Raw genomic sequence first — 15173 nt, forward strand, 5'->3', positions numbered from 1 at the left:
GTGTATTCTTAACCTCCCTGGAGCGTGCTACTTTGCAACCAGGTGGAGAACCCTTGGGCTAGGGCTTGGCAGGTGGGTAGAGGTGTTGGCAGGCGTGTCATGCAGGACCTCAGATGGAAAGCCTCATAGGAGGGTTTTAGGCAGAGACTTGTCTGGGTCACATTTCATCCAAGCCACATTGACTGCTTGTACCCCTCCCCAGAGCTCCCGACTCGACTTGGGAGTCGGTGGTTTATTGGGAGAAATGAAATGGTGCTTAAAAGAGCCTATCATGGTGCCTGACACCAAAGGCAGCAATTGATATGTCATTATTAATATTAGTAGCAAAATGGTCATTGGTATGTCTGCTTTCTGTATCCCCACACTTGGGACATACTAGTCCCCAGTGGGTCTTCATGGTAGTGCATTTCTGATGGGATGGTTTTGAGAGATACAAGGCCCCCTAGTGGCCATATAGGAAATTGTAGCCCTCTGGGCAAGTCCTCCCGGGACTGCAGGTGCAAATCCTCAACTGGGAACCCTCAAGAAAACGTGCCCCCAAGGAAATCAACAGGATGATGGATATATTTGTTAATTTGATGGTGGTGCTGAGTTCCTGATATGTACATATGCCCCCCAAACTTAACAAGTTGTATACTTTGTATATGTGCAATCATTATATGTCAGGTATATCTCAATAAAGGTAACTTTATTTTTTTGTTTTTGTGACAGAGACAGAAAGAGACAGAGAGAGGGACAGACAGGGACGGACAGACAAGGAGGGACAGAGATGAGAAGCATCAATTCTTTGTTGCGGCACCTTAGTTGCTCATTGATTGCTTTCTCATATGTGCCTTGACCTGGGGGTCTACAGCAGACCTTCGAGTGACCTCTTGCTCAAGCCAGCAACCTTGGGTTCAAACTGGTGAGCCTGGCTCAAACCAGATGAGCAAGCGCTCAAGCTGGCGACCTCAGGGCTTCAAACCTGGGTCCCCTGTATCCCGGTCCGACGCTCTATCCACTGCGCCACCGCCTGGTCAGGCACGGTAACTTTAATTTTTAAAAGAAGATATCCCTCCCTCCAGGCCCCGAGTCCAGGTTTGCCCCTCCGAAGAACCGGTTCTGGCGTGGGGTCCCACCTCCCTGGCCCTCAGGTCTCTCCCTGTGGATTGTGAATCTCAGAGGGGAGAACGGGCTCTTTCATCAGCTGGGAGAAGTACCTGGAGCCTTAGGCAGGGTTTCCAGCTTGGTGAGAGCTGAGGCCTCTGCTCTATCTGGTGACCCAGGCCAAGGTCAGTGGCCTGAGCAGGGCAGACGCTGCCCACGGGTGGTAGTAGGGGCGAGGGAGCCAGGGGTGTGGTTGGAACGCACCCTGGGCTGTCCACCACAGAGCCCACGCAACCTGGCTGCCCACTGAGGGAGCTGCAGGCCCCACCCAGAACCTGGCTGCCCCCTGAGGGAGCTGCAGGCCCCACCCAGAACCTGGCTGCCCACTGAGGGAGCTGCAGGCCCCACCCAGAACTCCAGGGCAGAGGGCATGAGCTTCATGGGGTGGCAGCCACATGCCCGGCACCTGGCTGAGAGCCTGGCACAGAAGTGATGCCACATCCACGTCTGTTGACTCACTGAATCCTTTTGTGGCGGAGCGCCTGGGTGGGGCACCCTGCTTAGTAACTCTCTTATATAAACCGGGCTCACAATAGGGAGACCCAGACAGTCCAGAGCTAAATAAACACATAGACAAGATGAGTCTTGTGAAGGAAATAATTAGATGACAGGATTTTTAATGGGTGAGGACCCTCTGGATAATGGTGTCAAAGTCTGCAGGGGACACTGGAATTAAAAAGCAAGGCCTTGACCCTGCAGTGGGGTGGCCAGTGCAAAGGCCCCTCGGGTCTTCGATGCACCAGACAGCGGTCTGCACGGCTGGGGTAGTGGTGATGGCACCCAGCCTTCCAGCGTTCTCATATGCTCACCAGGAGCCGTGTGCACCCCAAGTGGTTGCTATGTTCCACTCTTTAGGTTATGGAATTAAGTAACTGGCCCAACATGGCACAGCAAGGGAGGGGTGGGTCAAGACCAGGAGGGCTTGACAGACCAGGTTTTCTAAGCAGCTGGTTCAGGAGTTGGTTTGGATTCACTCTAAGGTCTACAAGAAGCTGCGGGAAGGTTCCGAGAAGGGCCCCACGAGTCGGCCGTATAATTTGAAAAGTGCGAAGATGCATTCTCTGGGACAGAGTGGGAGCCCAGAGATCCCTGATGAGGCCGCTGTGCTCCTGTCCGAGAGGCCCCCCAGCCCCAGGCAGGGGAGTGGGTGGGCACGGAGAGAAGTGGATTGTGCCAAGTCTCATTCCAAATGGAAGATCTCAGGGTCAGAGCTGAGTAGACCCTCAGCTCCCTCCGCTCTACCCGTCCCGCTGACCTGTCTCTCTCCTCCCCATGCAGGAAGGATGCCTCTGGCCCTCAGACAGCACGGTGTCAGGCAGTGGGATCCCAGAGGTGAGCCCAGCACTGCCTCCCTGCTCCCTTCCCCCAGTCCCCTCACACCTGCCCCCCAAGGCTGCTTTAGTGTACCCGAAGGCCCCCAGCCCAGCCCTGCGGGTGGCCTACGCCAGGCTGGAGCAGTGTGTCTGCTCAAAGACTCACAGCTCTGCTTCTTTGAAGAAGCGTCCTTGCTTGGCGGCAGTCCCTCCGGTCAGGACAGTATCCACTCCCTGCCCCCAGGGAGCAGCCTGCACTGTCTGCGGCAGGCAGGCCACAAGCTGCCCCTGTGTCAGCTCTGATGGTGTCCCCAGCCAGGGCTTCCCAGGGCTCCAGCCCACCCTGCTGTCCTCTCTCCCTTTCCCCAGAGTCACATGCAGCCTCCCTACCTGGGGCCCTGCTTCTAGGGACCCTCACTTTCTTCTGCCCCCTCCAGCAACAGGTCTATGCCCCACCGAGACCCACCGACCGCCTGGCCGTGCCCCCCTTCACCCAGCGGGACCGCTTACACCGCTTCCAGCCCACCTACCCCTACCTGCAGCACGAGATCGACCTGCCGCCCACCATCTCCCTGTCGGACGGGGAGGAGCCGCCGCCCTACCAGGGCCCCTGCACCCTGCAGCTGCGGGACCCCGAGCAGCAGCTGGAGCTGAATCGCGAGTCCGTGCGTGCGCCCCCGAACAGAACCATCTTCGACAGTGACCTGATGGACAGTGCCATGTTGGGTGGCCCCTGTCCCCCCAGCAGTAACTCGGGCATCAGTGCCACATGCTACGGGGGCGGCGGGCGCATGGAGGGGCCACCCCCCACCTACAGTGAGGTCATTGGGCACTACCCCGGGTCCGCCACCTTCCAGCATCAGCAGAGCAGTGGGCCACCCTCCTTGCTGGAGGGGACCCGGCTCCACCACCCACACATCACGCCCCTGGAGAGCATGGCCACTTGGAGCCAAGAGAAGGATAAACAGAAAGGACACCCTCTCTAGGGGTCCCCAGGGGCCGGGCTGGGCCGGGCCGGGCCAGGGCAGCAGTGGGTTACAAGGAGAAACAGTCCGCACTTCTAAGAAGAGAGAGGTGACAGGGGACACCATTGCGCGTCACCACCCCCTCCCCACCTCTCTGTGTATAAATATTTACATGTTCTGTCTGGTCTGAATGCACAAGCTAAGAAAGCTTGCAAAAAAAACAAAAACAAAAACACATGTTTCTTTGTTGAGCCGTGTCTTGAAGGCAAAAGAAAAACATTTTTACCCTCTAGTCTTTTCTGTTCCTAGTTGAGCTGCGTGAGGCTTCTTTTCTTTTGTTTGTTTATGATGATTTCACTTAACTTTAAAGACATATTTGCACAAAACCTTTGTTTAAAGATCTGCAATATTATATATAAATATATATAAAGTAAGAGAAGCTGTATGTGCGAGGGCAGGAGTATTTTTGTATTAGAAGAGTCCTATTAAAAAAAAAAAAAGTTGTTTTCTGAACTAGACAAGAAAATGGCCATTTTTGAGTGCCAACTCAGAAAGTGTGTATTACCTTGTAAAGAAAACAATTACAAAGCAGGGGTTTAGAGTTATTTATATAAATGTTGAGCTTTTGCACTATTTTTTAATATAAATATGTCAGTGCTTGTTTGATGGAAACTTCTATCACGTCTGTCGAGACTTTTAAGGGAGAAATGTCGAACTCCGACGTCAGGCAGAGGGTGGGCTCCGCACGGAGTTTGGAGAGAGGCTTCCGGACGGGCCGAGTGAAAGCTCCGTCCAGGGGTAGGTTATTACCTCGTTACACATTCCCTCGTGAAGGGGGGGGGCGTTTTCCCCGCCCTGGGTCAGAGCAGCCTTTGGATCGCACAAAAATAAGCAAGTTATTCAAAGGCACCAAGTTCCAGGTGGTGGCTTTGCCTTTCCCCCAAATGAAAATAAACTGTTACTAAAGGAATTTAAGTTTTTCCTTTATTTTTAACCATGGAGGTCCACATGGACAGGGGCTGGGATGCCCCTGTCGCTGTCTTGCCAGTGACGCGCCAGAGAGGTGTAGACGGCTTGTTTGTGCAGAACGTGTTGATGTCTCCAGAATTTGCCAGCTAAGGTCACTGCAGTGCTTACTGGCAGAGAGGAAAGGCCCCCCCGGGTACTAGGAACGTGACCTCATCCCTGTCTTCTTTCTACAGTATAGATGCTCACGTAACAGGCCCAAAAGCAGAAGACCAGAGCTGAAAAAAAAAAAAAAAAAAGTGACACACCCAAGTTCCCCTCGGGACACGCAGAAGGGCTGAAACGAGTCAGACCCTCTGCAAACCTCTGCTCGATGTTTTAGAAGCAGAACTCGCAACCTCCTCTCCATCCCCCGTTTCCCTCCCCGCGGGACACAGTCATGCCCGATGTGTTTGTTCATGTGTTTGCATAAGCGTCTTGCTCGGACACAACTCTTGTTTACCAGGATTTTACTGAGCAGGTTCGGGTGTGGTGAGACCCCTTGTGGGCAGCACGCAGGTGGAGAAGCAGGTGTGGGCACAGGTGTGTGCAAGGAGAGATGAAGGTCAGGGAGCGGGGTGGGAGGCTCTTGGCATCTCCCAGGGACAGTGGCTGGAGTGGAAAAGTCCTTCCTCCCAGTGATGACTTGTTAATATTCACAGGGTGGGTGACCCCCCCATCCCCGCAGCTCTTCGGGTGGGTGACCCCCACATCCCCGCAGCTGGAAGAGCAGGCCCCACCCCCACTCCACGGAGGTGTCTTCATTTTGGGCAGAAGGCCAACTAGCTGACTACCATTCAGAGAAAGGTGTAAGAGGCAATAACTTGTTTTTAAGCAACTTTTTTATTACTTGAAAAACAAAAACCTGAGAACAGTTTTGAAAGTTCTGACCATTTGAACTCTATTTATATACACATTTTAAGAACATCGTGCCCTGCAGATGAACAGGTCTCCTGAGTGAGTGTCTGCTGGCCGGCCTGGCAGAAAGTGTCCTCACCTCCACGGTGGGACCTGCCTCTCTGTGCGGTCTTCAGCCTGAAACCTGCTTCCCTCACAGAGGACTCTTTTTGTAAAGGTCGTGCAGAAAAATCAATGTAGTTTGTCCTGAAAGGTACGGGGACACATTTATAGATAACAATTTTTAAAAACATATCTTTCTGTGGAGCGTCTCCCTAGTGCCTTACTGAGGAAGCACTTGACTCTTGTCATCAGGCCAGGCATTCCTGGACAGTGCCTGGCTCACCCGGGACTGGCCTTCCCGCTCCTGGTCAGCAAAGGGCTGCTGCTTCTTTTCAAACATTCCCATCGCCTCTCCCGTCCCGTCCCCCCTCCCTCCCCCCTGGATGTGCCTCCCTTGGGGTCAGGCCTCGCCTCCAGCCGCCCCCTTCCCCAGCCTCCCTTGTCAAATACTGTGTTTAATGCCCACCTGGGTCAAAAACCGGGAAGTGGACCTCATTCGTGGGAGGAGCATCAGCCAAAAGCCAGTCTGAAGCATCCCCGAGGTCCCCTTGAGCTAAATTCTGAACCTTGTTGCTGGGTGGTGTGGTCCATTTCCGCTCTATTTGCAGGGTTAGCAGGGAGCCCGAGTGGGTGAGTGCCCTTAGCCGCTTGAGGGCAGAGCACGCCCCTCTGACCGCACCCCAGTCGTGCAGTTCAGGCCACCATGATGCAGTGTCCCTGGGCTTCAGGCCCCGCAGGTGACAATTGCAGAAGTACATGGCGGAGCGACTTGTTAGAGCTCAAGCGCATTTCAAGAAAACCAGTGGTGTGTGCTTCCGGAAATGACCGCGTGGCTGAGTTCTCTGTTTCTCACTGGGGCAGGGATGGTGCACTCTTTCCTCTAGGTGTTGACTGTCGTGTCATTATCTTTGTAAAGCCTTTGAGCACCCCTCGGGAGAGCCCCTGTTTATAGTAGAGAGTTGGGGGGAATCTTCAGAAGTAGCTGGTTGGAGGGGGACCAGGTTAGGTTCAGAAAAGATGGTGGAGCTCAGCTTTTTGTAATGCTCACTGTTTTCCTGCTTGTCAATCATCACATCTCCCCCGCACCCCACCCCCACCCCCGCCCCCGCCCCGGCAAAGCCCAAGTTCACACAGACGGACTTGGCAAAGTCCACTAAGACCCATCCGTGTTCCTCCAAAGCCCAGTGTTTGTGCAAAGAGCTGAAATGACTTCTCTTCCCTGTCCAGTGCGCGTTGGGCGGGCGAGCCCTGAATCCGTTCCCTGCCCTTGTCTGTCTGCTCTGAAGTGTGCGTTTCAGAGAGCTCTTTCCTTCTCTCCATGCAACACAAAGCTTCCAGATCCATGGAACATTCTGATGATAAGGAAAGAAGTTTTTTGTTTTTTTTCCTCCGGAATGCTCACCTCAAATGTTGCAATGCTGCTGGACTGTGGAGCTGAGGACGCCGCGCTCTCGTTTGCCTGCCTGACTCCGCGGGGGTCGTGCCGGTGGCCACGCTTTCGCGCGGTGCGCTCGGCTTTGGAGCCGCTCGCCTTTGCCGCCCTGTTTACCGAGTTCTGTTAAACTGTCACCTCTGTGGCACGCTGAGTGCAGGGCCCACGTCGCTGCTGCGTAAAACTCTGTCTGGATGCCAATCCACAGGCCTGATGAAATCGCTTGTTGTGTATCAATAATCATTAGTGGCAATGATGACATTCTGAAAAGCTGCAATACTTATACAATAAATTTTACAATTCTTTGGAATGAGGCTGCCTTATTTATTTATTTATTTTTATTTTTTGGTCATTCCCCTGCACCCCACTGCTCCACCCCAGGATCCCTCAGAACGGCCGTGTGACCTGGACCAATTCCTCCTCTGTTTTAGAGCAGGGAGCCCAGTGCAAACACGTGTTCAGGCAGGTGGTTTTAACAAGGGAGATAGTATTTGAGTTCAAAGAATTTCCAAAACATTGCCTACTTTTCCTCATACTTGGAAAATCATTAATCACCATAGCATGACAAAAGCTCTGGTAAAGGTCTGCAAGGAAGGAACTGTCTGAGGTAGAGCACTTCCAGCAGTAAACTCGGGGGCGGGCCCCTGTCTGAGGGGATGCGTATGGCTGTCTCCCAGCAGAGACAGTTCAGCAAGTTGGGAGAAGGACAGAACAGAAACGGATCACAGAACCCTGAAAGCGACTCCAAGGGGTCTGAGCGGGGCACCCACAGTGACTACAACAGAAAATCTGGTTTATTTCTCTTTAATGTCTTTAATCTTTTATTTTTTTTTTTAATTTTTTTATAGGGACAGAGAGAGAGTCAGATAGAGGGATAGACAGGAACAGACAGACAGGAATGGAGAGAGATGAGAAGCATCAATCATCAGTTTTTCGTTGCGACACCATAGTTGTTCATTGATTGCTTTCTCATATGTGCCATGACCGCGGGCCTTCAGCAGACTGAGTGACCCCTTGCTTGAGCCAGTGACCTTGGGTCCAAGCTGGTGAGCTTTGCTCAAACCAGATGAGCCCGCGCTCACGCTGGCAACCTCGGGGTCTCGAACCTGGGTCCTTCCGCATCCCAGTCTGACGCTCTATCCAACTGCGCCACCGCCTGGTCAGGCTAGTGTCTTTAATCTTTTAAACAGAGTCTGTAACCCTTGGGGATGACCAGTTTGGCCTCAGTCCTAAGGTTTCCTAAGCTTTGGACCATGGGCTCATGACCCTCCCCCCACTGCATAGAGGCAGAAGTCAGCACACATCTGTATCACCGGCTCTCTGTCTCTGGTGCACAAAATCCTCAGCGACTACAAAGACTTGGGGAGAAACCTAAAGAGCTGAACTCTCCAGTGCGAAGAGCAGGGCAGGCACCACACACTGTGCCCCAGTGTGGCTCCAGAGCCGGGTGCTTCTTACTTGAGGTCACTCCCTTCCTGACCCCCCAGCCACCTCATCTATAGAACGGGTTGATGGAGAGACCTGTGAGCTGGTTGCACCCGGTGTCTGATAAGATAATGCCTGTAAGCCCTCGAAAGGGTGCCCAGCCCGCACAAATGTTAACCACCTTTATTAATATAAAATAATAATAGGCTCCCAAAAAGGGTTTTCATATCATCAGCTGCCCCTGGAAACTTCTGGATCAGTTTGCAGGTTCTCGGCTGAGCACACAGGCAGGCCCACCTCCATCAGGTAGTCGGGACAGAGCAGAGCCTTGCCCAGCCAGAGAGGGGAACCTTGGGTTCTAATGAAAAGGAGATGCCCCGCCCTTGAGAACAACCCAAGCAGTATAGCCATATCCATCCAGAATAATGACTGAACTCAGAGCAGCCGATATTTGCTGAGTATCTCTGAGGTTATCAGCACGATGCTAAGTTATTGACAGAAGGTGGCTGCTGGTTTAGCTGCTGAGCTGAGGAGACCACTGGGGGTAGCATGCATCAGACCCAGCCCCAGACCTCAAAGAACTCACCTGGGACCTCAGCACAATACGACGAGGGCAAGAGTGAGCTGTTAGAAGCAAGAGGGGGGTTTATTGAAGGCTAGATTTTTGAGTTTAGAGAGATGAGAAAGAAAAGGAGGGGAGAAGGTGAACCAGGAGCCTGCGTGAACACAGGCCACCAGGGGCCTTGGCAGGGCTCCTGCACAGACCAGCAAAGGGATGCCCTAGAGGGGAGGCTGAGTCCCTCACAGCCCTGCACAATGGCCCCGAAGGCAGAGCTTTGTCCTGGGGCCTCAGTTCTCTGGTGGGTAAAGAAAAGTTGTTGATTTTTAGTTTGTTCACCTGTTCTTTCTTGTAAGGATGAGAGTGTTGAAGTCCAGGCTGTCTGCATGTCAGAACTGAAATCAGAAGTTCCCTGTATCTCTCTCTGTTTTCATTTTGAGAAGTTGAGATAACATTTATGGACTATAGGCCCTGGCCGGTTGGCTCAGTGGTAGAGCATCAGCCTGACATGTGGGTGTCCCAGGTTCGATTCCCGGTCAGGGTACACAGGAGAGGCGCCCATCTGCTTCTCCACCCCTCCCCCTCTCCTTCCTCTCTGTCTCTCTCTTCTCCTCCCGCAGCTAAGGCTCCATTGGAGCAGTTTGCCCGGGCGCTGAGGAAGGCTCTGTGGCCTCTGCCTCAGGCGCTAGAATGGCTCTGATTGTGGCAGAGCGACGCCCCAAGATGGACAGAGCATCGCCCCCTGGTGGGCGTGCCAGGTGGATCCCTGTCGGGCACATGCGGGAGTCTGTCTGACTGCCTCCCCGTTTCCAACTTCAGAAAAGGAAAAAAAGAAAAAAAAAAGTAAAAATAAAAAAATTTATGGACTATAAAATTCACCTTTTTAAATGTACAATGCAGTGGGTTTTCGTGTGGGCGCAAAGCTGTGCAACCATCACCTCTACCTAATTCCAGAACATAAACATCATCCCCAGTGAAACATCACTCTCATTCGCAGTCACCGGCTCATTTCCCGTCCCCCAGTGCCCAGCAACCACTAATCCACTCTCCGTTTCCGTGGATTTACCTACTTTAAACATTTCATATAAGTAGAGTCATACAATATGTGATCTTTCTCTTATATTATGTGGCTGGTTTCTTTGACTTAGCATAAGGCCTCGCAAGCTTCATTCATGTTGTAGCAGGCATCAATACATTCTTTTTGGTTGAGTAACATCCCATTGGATGGATATGTTATTACGTTTGTGCCTCCATTCACCAGCTGATGAACATTTGGGCTAGTGTGAGCACTACTGCTCTGAATATTCATATTCAAATTCTGGTATGGACATACGTTCTCATGTCACTTGGATATAGACCTCAAAGAGGAACTAACTGGCTGGGTCATGGGGTAATTTTATGTTTAACTTTCTGAGGAACTGCCAGGCTGTCTTCCTCATCAGCAGCACCAATTTTCATTATACCAGCATTGTGCGAGGGTGCCAGTTTCCCCACGTCCTCACCAACATTTGCTATTTTCCTTTTTAAACATTATTACTATCGGCTCTGGCTGGTGGCTCAGTCCATAGAGCATTGGCCTGGTGTGTGAACGTCCTTGGGTTCAATTCCTGGTCAGGGCACACAGGACAAATGACCATCAGCTCCTCTCCCCATCCCTCTCCCCCTTCTCTCTCTCTTCCCCTTTCACAGCCAGTGGCTCAATTGGTTCAAGCCTGGCCCTGGGCACTGAGGCTAGTTTGGTTGGTCTGAGTGCCTCAGCCTCAGGCACTAAAAATAGCCCGGTACTCGAACATTGGCCTAAGACAGGGGTTGCCAGGTTGATCCCAGTCGGGAAACATGTAGGAGTCTATCTCACTATCCCCCCCATGCCTAAAAAAACATTATTACTACTATTAATATCAAGGCCATCCTAGTGGATGCGAGGTGGTATCTCATTGTGTTTTCAACCTGCATTTCCCTGATGACAAATGGTGGCGTGCCAGTTTTCTCCTGCTTATCGAATGTTGCATCTCCTCATTGAGGAAATGTCTAGTCAAACCCTTTGCCCATGTTTTATTTGGGTGATTTGTCTTTTTATTGTTGAGTTGTAACATTTACATATTCTGGATACCAGATCCCTATTAGAGATACAGTTAGCAGATGACCCTCCCAGTCTCTGTGCTGTCTCTTCACTTTCCTGATAGTGTCCTTGGAAGCACAAAAGGTTTTAATTTTCATTAAGCCCAGCTTATTTATTTATTTGTTTGCTTTTTTGTTGGTTGGTTTGTGGGTTTTTGTGTGGGTTTTTTTTGTTTTGTTTTTTTTTTTTTTGGTATTATATAAATATTTAAGAAAGCAAGGCAAATCCAAGGTTAAGCAGATTTACATCTGTTTCCTCTAAGAGGTTTATAGGTTTAACTCTTCTATATAGGTCTTCAATCTATTTTGAGTCAATTTTTGTATTTGGCATAAGGTAGGGGTCCCGGCCCTTTCTATTGCATGTGGATGTCCAGTTTTCCTTGCATCATTTATTAAAAAGACTCTTCTTTCTCCTATTAAATCGTCTTGGCGTCTTATCAAAAATCAATCTACGGTACGGGTTTATTTCTGGATTCCCCATTCCAAGTCACTGAGCTGTGTCTCTCCTCATGTCAGCTCTACACAGCCTTTGTTACTGTAACTTTGTAGAAACTTTCAAGACTTTTCTATTCCCCAATTTTGTATTTCAAGATTGTTTTTCATATTCCAGGACCCATATGAATTTGAGGATTAGCTATTCAATTTCTTTAAAACAGCCCACTGGGATACCAATAAGTATTACATTGAATCTGTTGGTCAACTTGGGGACCACTGTTATCTTAACAATATTAAGTCTTCCAATCCATGAACACAGAGGGCCATTCCATTTATGTAAAACTCACTTAACTTGCTTTCAGCAATGTTCTGTTGTTCTCAGTGTACGTCTTACGCTTTTCTACCCCCTAAATTTATTTCTAAGTAATTTATTCTTTTTTGATTCTTTGGTAAATGAAATTGTTTTCCAAATTTTACTTCTCAATTTTTCATTACCAGTCTATAAGAATGCAGCTGATTTTTATATAATGATATTGTATCCTGCAACTCTGCTGAACTTGTTTATTAGGTCTGAATTGTTGACTCTTCTGGCTGAAAAGCAACAGGGCAGAGCTGGGCTAGATCACACACTACCAGGGCCAGATATGCACCCATAACATCAGGAAGGTGTCTGTCCACACCATCACACTGCTCATCTGTCTACTGATTTCCCTGTCAAGCACAGTCTAATCTCCAAGTTCATTTCTGACAGCTCTAAATAAAATTTAAAAAAATTAGTTTCCAATTCTTCCACCAAAAGTCCCAGAATAAAATCCCATTGGCCTGCCTTAGGTCATGTGCCCATCCCTGAACCAATCACTGCAGCCACAAGAAGAGAGTGCTCTAATTGGCCAGGTTTGGGTCCTATGCCCTGCCCTGAACCTGGAGATGGGGTCAGCTCCCTTCCATCCACATGGGAAGGGAGAGAGGCGATTCTCCAAAGGAAAATTGGAGTGATTTTATAAGAAGAACGGAATTGGGTGCTGGGCAGCTAATAACAGCAGATGCCGTTAAACTGGGCAAATCAATGCATTAATACTGAAAAAACAAAAAGCTGTTTATAAAGAGGGAAAAACACTCCTGTCTATGTTGTGTAGACCATGCTGCCTCCTTTGCACCAGTGGGCAAGGCAGAAGTGCCCGAGCCAGCGCTTCGCGTTGGTTCTGAGTTGATGTTTGTTGAAACTGTTTCGGCATGGTGTCTGGCTTCCTGTCGCAGCCTAGACGGAACGTTCAGACTGAGGGACGACTTGTGAGCCAGCCAGGGAGACAGAACACGCGGAGAGTCTGCCAAGTCAGCATCGCGTTTTCTTTAACACTTTGTTCAGTTGTCCCAAAGAAAAAGAACTGTTTCTAAAAATAAAACAAAATATTATAAAAGCTTCACAGTCACACAAGTTGGGGACAAATGAATGGTTTAAATGGGCAAATGACTTTGTAAAAGAAATATCCATCCATGTGTCCATAGGTATGTATGTGTGCATGCGTGTGTGTGTGTGTGTGCATGTGGGGACCCTGCCCCCTCCTCACAGTCCTCCCCAATATCCCTTCACCTCCCCTCTCTGCCCCCTCTTGGCCTTGACGAACAACCCTGACAGCAGAGGGCCGAAATCATGATGTTCAGTTTATTAAAAGGCTTTCATTGAGCTCAAAATAATTAAATTTGTCTTTACAAGTATCTAACTTGATTGAACGATCAAGTTTAAAATGGATTTTTTTTTAATTCTCGGAGTGACACTCCGGCCTTCTCTTCACAGGCGTGTGCAGGGAAAGCCACAGGCGTGGGGCTGGGGCTGGCTCTGTGGCTGTGTAATCCAGCTTCAAATCCTCCCCCCTCCGAAACCCACACCCACACTTACCCCAGACCACAACCCTAAGGGACGCCTGTCTCTTTTGATGTGTGTCTCCCCGTTTTACTCATTTCACCTTCTGAGCAGGGAAGTCTTAGTACCACAGGCTTCCAGCTGCTTTTGAAAATGTGTGAGTTCAAAAATTTAGGGGAGGGGAGGGGGTGGCTGGGAAGGAAGGAACCGCAAAATCAGAATCAATACATGTTTAATTAAAAGCCTAGAAAACCTTACATGTCGAGTTCATTAATTGTTCCGTTTAGTCATCATAAAAAATCTCATTCCGCTTAATTATATTTGAAACCAATTTGCAGGTGATATCGTCTCGCTTTTGAGAGGAATCCCAAGACTCCTTCCTGGACACTTGTTGAAGAATTTGTGGCCCCGTTAAAATTAAATGAATTTCTTGTAGGCAAATAACTTTGGAAGCAAAATTATTTTTTAAAATCATTTGATGATAAAAAAAAATAAAAGGTAGATATGAATTCATTCCAATTTAATTGTTGGGATATGGGGAAGGGCTTTTCAAAAGAAGTTCATGGGACAGAAAGGGTGTGAGGACAACCCAGTGCTGACCACACCCCCTCTCCCTTGCCCACCTCCTGCCACGTTTCTCTGGAACCCCGGCCTCCCTTTCCAAATGCCTGCCTCACCTTGGGTGGAAATCCTCCAGTGGCCCTTCCTTTGCCCCTGGGAAAAATCTCCAGTTACTACCAAGGCTAATTCCCTGGCCCCGCCCACCTGCCCAGGTCCTCATTTACTGACCGGGGCTGCTGAGAGTGGGACGGGGGAAGCTGGGACCCAGCCTGAACCATCTGTCAATCCCTGGATTGGGTAATGTGGCCTCTTCTGCAGCCAGAGGGGGAGGCAGAGCAAGGGACCAGTGAGGAGGCCTTTCTCCTGCTCCCCCCCTGCCCTGTGCATGCCCCAGGATGTGGCCTGGGATTAAGAATACACAAGAAGCCCTGGCCGGTTGGCTCAGTGGTAGAGCGTCGGCCTGGTGTGCAGAAGTCCCAGGTTCAATTCCCAGCCAGGGCACACAGGAGAAGCGCCCATTTGCTTCTCCACCCCTCCCCCTTTCCTTTCTCTCTGTCTCTCTCTTCCCCTCCCGCAGCGAGGCTCCATTGGAGCAAAGATGGCCTGGGCGCTGGGGATGGCTCGTTGGCCTCTGCCCCAGGTGCAAGAGTAGCTCTGGTCACGCAGAGTGACCCCCCAGAGGGGCAGAGCATTGCCCCCTGGTGGGCAGATCGTCGCTCCCTGGTGGGCGTGCTGGGTGGATCCCGGTCGGGCGCATGCGGGAGTCTGTCTCTCCCCGTTTCCAGCTTCAGAAAAAGAAAAAAAAAAAAAGGAATACACAAGAAATTGTTTGGCAAATGACCAGCTGAATAAATAGGATGGCTCTGTCACTGTGGAGAGGAGCAGCCAGAGGTCATATAATGATGATATGACCAGCTCCTGTTTATTGAGCACATGCTACATGCTCAGTGCTCTGCTAGCTCCTTCGGGTGCTTAATCTCGTTTAACCTTTGCAACAATCCCACAACTGAAGCTCCGAACGAGTAGTGGCTTGCTGCAGGCTAAAAGGTGGGCGTGCCAGGACCAGGGCCCCAGGTCTGCGTGACTAGTGGACACGGAGGACCGAGCTCTGCCGTGAAGGGCAGTGAACAGAGCCTTCGCTGCCACAGCTCTGCCTGGGATTTGCCCCTCTCCCTCCCCCAGCAGCTCCAGTGACCTGTGTAATCCCTCTCTGGTCACCTCCGGTTCTCAGACCTTTGCCCTTATTGTCCACATTGGGTGTCTTCTGACATTTCCATTCTCACCCCTGAAATAAATTCACAGAGAAAATGTGAAAATCACATCCAGGATGCCTGGTAGAAAGGAGACTGGGTTTAACCAACACAATGTGCAGTAAAAATATCTCTTTCACAGG

General features: G+C 50.3%; 1 protein-coding gene across 3 annotated transcripts in view; it reads left to right on the forward strand.

Annotated features, from left to right (window-relative positions):
* Positions 1 to 3930, forward strand: part of PMEPA1 (prostate transmembrane protein, androgen induced 1) — a 49318-nt gene extending 45388 nt beyond the window's left edge. For all 3 annotated transcript variants that reach the window (XM_066387383.1, XM_066387384.1, XM_066387385.1), the window contains exons 3-4: positions 2425 to 2478; positions 2897 to 3930. In XM_066387383.1, coding sequence (XP_066243480.1) covers positions 2425 to 2478; positions 2897 to 3445 — 603 coding nt within the window. In that variant the 3' untranslated portion in view covers positions 3446 to 3930. The remainder of the gene's footprint in view (positions 1 to 2424; positions 2479 to 2896) is intronic.
* Positions 3931 to 15173: the final 11243 nt, after the last annotated feature.

Source organism: Saccopteryx leptura, chromosome 5 (assembly GCF_036850995.1).
Source record: "Saccopteryx leptura isolate mSacLep1 chromosome 5, mSacLep1_pri_phased_curated, whole genome shotgun sequence".
Classification (NCBI taxonomy): Eukaryota; Metazoa; Chordata; class Mammalia; order Chiroptera; family Emballonuridae; genus Saccopteryx; species Saccopteryx leptura.